Below are 4,872 nucleotides of genomic sequence, written 5' to 3'. Positions count from 1 at the left end.
ATGAAGTCGGTCGGCTTTGTCGACTTGCAGACATCGAATTCAACGTTGAGATGTACAGTTTCGAAAGCGTGTCCGTCGACAGACACAACGTGCTTGGAGCCCTGTTCGCATTTCGCGATGTTTCGCTGCATTGCAGGTGCAGTGCGGCCAAGCAATTCGCACCCACATGCTGCACGTGCACCCAGGTGTAACCTTACCTAGCACTCACTCATGGTTCACTCGAATCTGTCACCACAGAAAAGCTGGTCGTCCGCCGGCTTCGTTCAAGCATACGATCGCCGGAGTCCGACCACGCGATAGCGTGCACTGATACCGAGAAGCAGTGATTCTATTGTATCTGACCGGAAGCCACCTCAAGGCTGGAGTGTGCAGTACTTGTAGAGCAAACATGAACTTCGATTTCAGCGTTATAAGGCCTTCTTGAGCGTGTATCAATAGATATTTCACCAATTGCGCTGGGTCTGCAGCGGGAAGCTGGTGGTCGTCGAAGCCGAAGCACAGCTCGATCGATCGATGAATCGCCCCTCGGGGGTGATCGCGGCGCTCTCGAAGACTTGCGCCACGTCCTCCAGGTTGCCCAGCAGCTCGAACATCGCCGACATGAGGTCCATCTTGGTCTCGAGCCTCACGATGCGGCCGCTACGGTCGTCCCAGTCGAAGCGGACGGATCCGCGCGCGACCAACCGCTGGTTCAGGAGCTTTGTGGTCAGCGACGAGCTGTCACCGTCTTCTTCACTGCTGCGGCCCGCGGCCAGATGCGGGTAGATGCACCGCAGCGAGTTCTCGTTAATGGTGAGACTGACCCTCGTAGTGGCCACCACGGAGCTGCCGCCGCCCTGCTGCAGCCGTTTGAGCTGCACCTGCACGTCGCCGTGGTACAGCGACAGCAGCTTCCAGTGCTTGAGGATGGCGTCCGCGCCGCTCACGGGGCCGTCGGTGACGTCCGCGGCCATGGCGGCTCGCAGGAAGTCTAGCTGCGCGTGCGCCTGCTTGAGGCGGCTCATGTCCTGGCCGTCGTTGGAGGACGAAAACATGTCGGGCGTCTTCGTGGGCGCTTTGTAGCCCTGGCGGAAGAGGCGAAAGTACTCGGTGGCTACGATCCACACGCTTTCGTTGGTGGGGGCGTAGCGCAGGAGGCTCTGGCGCTGAGTCTCAAGCTCCTGGATCTGCTCTTGCAGCTGCTGGATGCCGTTGTCCAGGTCCTCGGCGTGCTTGCGCTGCCGCTTCCTGTACCTGGCCTGGTTGATGCGGCAACGCTCGCGGCGCGAGGCGGACACGTGCATCTTGCGGCCCTCGCGGGGGTCATGGGGCGTCTGTGTTGTAGCTGCATCTGCCAGCGATTGCAGTGGAGGGAGGCGCTTGCGGCCGATGATGGCGGACTGTTGTTGTTGCTGCGGCTGCGGTTCCTGGCTACTGTACTGGCGAGCGGCCGTGAAGATGCGGTAGCTTCCCCTGCTGGCGTCGTCGAGGCGGTTGTGTAACGGGGTCACGCGCTGCACCACGCCCCCGATCACGTTGTCGCTGAGCGCGTAGCTGTTAGGCGGGCACAAGAAGCTGCTGCTAGCCATGCTGCTCGGTGTGCGTGCTTGGGCTGCTTGGGGAATTCTGGAATGACGAGTCCTGCGGCCGGAGACCGTTGATTGTAATTTTGTTCGGTCATCCGCGGTCACGTGCGAAAGCGGCGCTGCGTCAACCCGAGTAGCGTGCACATCCGTACGGTTCGAGCCCTATTCAGCACGGGCTGGGGAGCAGAGACTGGGAAAGTCAGCAGGGATAACGTGCGGCGCACGTTTCATTAGTTGCCGTCGCTGAGACGCATTTCACCCTCGCTTTTTCCTTCAGCGCTGTGCAATCACCCCAACAACGTGAATGCGCCGCGTCCAGCTGAAACAGACCATTGTATGGGTAGTTTGCCATGTCAAGTCTCGACTCGAGAGTGTCCGTGTGGGATCACTCCGTTCAAAATTTCTCCGTTGAGCAGGGGTCTACACGTACAGTAGACACTATTATAGCAGAGAGAGAGGTCTGTGCGTCGTTCACCCATCCACGCCAGCTGTGCGAAGAGTGGAGTGGAGGAAATTTTTTAGTGTGTGATCGGCTTTTCTTTCGCGAGTCACTCACGGAAACGTGAGCTGGCACGCACATGCGCTTTCGTCTCACGTGTACATACGCGTGTAGCTTTCCGAACCCTTTGGGCATTGCGCGGTGCACGAAAATCATGGTGACGCGGGAGGAAAACAGGTATCTGTTTCAGGTCCCGAGATAAGTTGCCTACTCGCAATTAGCAAGCCTTATCTCTCTCATCCCTATTCTCGCTATCAAAACCTGCAAACAAGCAGCTTCAAGCGTCCTGGTGCCGCAGGTTTGGCCAACGACACCGCCATGAGAGCACGAAACGACGATCACCTGGATGACGGTCAATGAGCTGTGTTGTAGGATCGACCTAATACGTGTACTCACTCAAATGTCCTCAAGTGCGCCGAAGGAAGGGTTTGCTGCTGTGTGCTGGAAGAAACAAGTTGGTTTTGATGAACTTTGTAGTCGTAATCCACGTTCACGTCGATTTTTGTTACCACAGTAAGAAACATTCCAAAAATAAAATGATGATCATTGCTGTGGCACTACATGTAATACAACAAGCCTTCACGTCAATCTAACTGCATATCCACAAGTTAGTAAGTTCAGTGGAGAAGTCTGTTCAACCTAAGCTATTGTACCCATCGGTGGGCGCGCGTGTAGCGTTTTGAAGCCAACTATGGTGTCCATTTGGCTAAGCTTCAAGTAGAGTACCCAACTGAGATTCTTGACCGCCACTTTTCCGTTGTCAAGCAGTTCTATTAGTCTTGTCGAATCTTGATGGAGACGCTGGCGCTTGATATCTCCATACGTCTCAGGGGATGCCTGCTGTGCACTGAGCCCCCCCCCCCGTTTTGGTGCGACTCATGCCTTGCCGATGAAGAAGCATAGTAGGCGCTGGTGCATTGAAATTCTCCGCTTGAATTCATTTGAGAACACACCTCGGCTAGCAGAGACAACATCCAAAGTCTTTTTATGTTGGCTGAGGTTGTAAGCTGCGCGGTCGGCGTGTTTGACTGCGCTGTGAAGGACAATGGCGCCACTTGCGCCAACTATGACGACAAGTACTGGAGCGTCCAGTCGTCCGAGTGGATGCTGGTCTTCGGCTTCATCGTCATGGCCGGAATGGCGTGGCAGGTTGGCGCCAACGACGTCGCCAACGCCTTTGGTACCAGTGTTGGTTCCAGGGCCATCAGCTGCAAGACGGCGTGCCTGGTCGCGGGTGCTGCCAATTGGCTCGGCGCAGTATCACTCGGCTACGGCGTCTCCAGCACGATTCAGAGTGGCGTGGCCGACGTCACGGACGAAGAGTGTTGGGCCTGTGGCTACTGCGACAGTCAGATCAGCGTGTACGCGCTCGGCATGCTCTCGGCTCTCTTTGGAGGCGCCTTCTTCATGTTCGTAGCGACGCATTACGCGATGCCCGTGAGTACGACGCATGCCATCGTAGGAGCCATCATCGGCATCACGATCGTCGGCGTCGGCGGGGACTGCTTGAACTGGAAATTCAAGGACGGCCTAGCAGGGATAGTGTCGTCTTGGGGCACCTCACCCGTACTTTCCGGTATCACCGGCGTCACCATCTACTTGGGCACACACTACACGATCATGGGCTCCAAGGACAAAGTGCGCAACGCTCTATGGGCGGTGCCGGTCTTGTATGGCTTGTCGACGTTCTTTGTCTTCTTCATGATCTTCCTCAACTCGGTTGCGACCAAAGGAATGCACAAGAGTATCATGGTAGGCGCGAGTGCTGCCTGCTGCCTCGCAGTCGCTGGCATCACGCAGATGTTTCTCGTGCCGTACATTCGGGATCGGCTACCCTCGAAGACGGGTCGTTTCCTAGTGGAGGACGAAGAGGACGACGACATTTACGCGCAACACTCACTTGTCGAGACGCCCGATGTCAACGGCGACGTAGTTCCCACGATCGTCGAGGCTGACGATCGTCTCTCTACATCAAGTGCAGTAAGCGAAGCTGACGCCCACCTCTTTGCAGAAATGGACAAACTCTCGGTGGACGAGAAGGACGCAATGTTCGTCTTCCGTTATCTTCTGGTGATGGTGGCAACGCTGGAATCGTTCGCACACGGCGCCAACGACACTGCCAATGCGACGGGACCTGTTGCGGCCATTTTCAACGTGTACGACAACGGATACGGCGGATGCTCCAACCGTGAGACGCCCGTGTGGATCATGGCAATCGCTGGTTGCTTCGTGTGCTTGGGCATTATATTCCAGGGCGCGCCGGTCATGGAAACCATTGGCAAGCGCATCTCGCACATGGATATGCATCGAGGGTTCGCCATGGAGCTGTCGTCGACGGTGACGGTGGTGATCGCCACCCTGCTCAAGCTGCCAGTATCCACGACGCACTGCCAAGTCGGATCGGTGGTGTTCGTGAGTCTTGTCAACCCAGGCTGGAGGAGAATGTCGTTTCCCACGATGGGGAAAATCCTCCTGAGCTGGTTGCTCACGGTGCCCACTGCCGGTGCTGTCGCTGCGTTCTTGACGATGATCTTCCGCTCCTACCTCCGCAACTAACGTTAGTTTGCCTCGTACATTCCGGTCAGACATACTGTACCGAATTCTGTCACCCGTGGTAATCGGCGGCGGCGTGAACCAGACCCCTAAGCTCGCATGAGTCGTCTTGCTGGGTCCTGGGTTTGCGGCCGCGTGCTGCTGTCAACCCATAGCAGTAAATATCCTTCCTCCAGGATTGCACGGCGTTATTCTCGAAGTCAACACTCAATAAAAAAAATGCGGACTTTGAGATTTGAATGCTCGTGGCGGCAA

At 56.4% G+C, this 4,872-nt stretch overlaps 2 protein-coding genes across 2 annotated transcripts; one reads left to right on the top strand and one right to left on the bottom strand.

Annotated features, from left to right (window-relative positions):
- Positions 1-443: 443 nt before the first annotated feature.
- IUM83_13663 (BZIP transcription factor) lies at positions 444-1,568 on the bottom strand (the record flags this gene model as incomplete). The annotated part of the gene is made up of 1 exon (XM_067938357.1): positions 444-1,568. The coding sequence occupies one exon, from the start codon at positions 1,566-1,568 to the stop codon at positions 444-446; it is 1,125 nt and encodes a 374-aa protein (XP_067790720.1).
- A 1,483-nt stretch (positions 1,569-3,051) lies between these two features.
- IUM83_13662 (sodium-dependent phosphate transporter 1-B-like) lies at positions 3,052-4,620 on the top strand (the record flags this gene model as incomplete). The annotated part of the gene is made up of 1 exon (XM_067938356.1): positions 3,052-4,620. One exon carries the CDS (start codon positions 3,052-3,054, stop codon positions 4,618-4,620), a length of 1,569 nt encoding a protein of 522 aa, XP_067790745.1.
- Positions 4,621-4,872: the final 252 nt, after the last annotated feature.

Source organism: Phytophthora cinnamomi (assembly GCF_018691715.1).
Source record: "Phytophthora cinnamomi strain GKB4 chromosome Unknown Contig44, whole genome shotgun sequence".
NCBI classification, from domain to species: Eukaryota; Oomycota; class Peronosporomycetes; order Peronosporales; family Peronosporaceae; genus Phytophthora; species Phytophthora cinnamomi.
The sequence above is the reverse complement of the archived record's forward strand: the minus strand, read 5'-3'. Positions and strand labels throughout refer to the sequence as shown.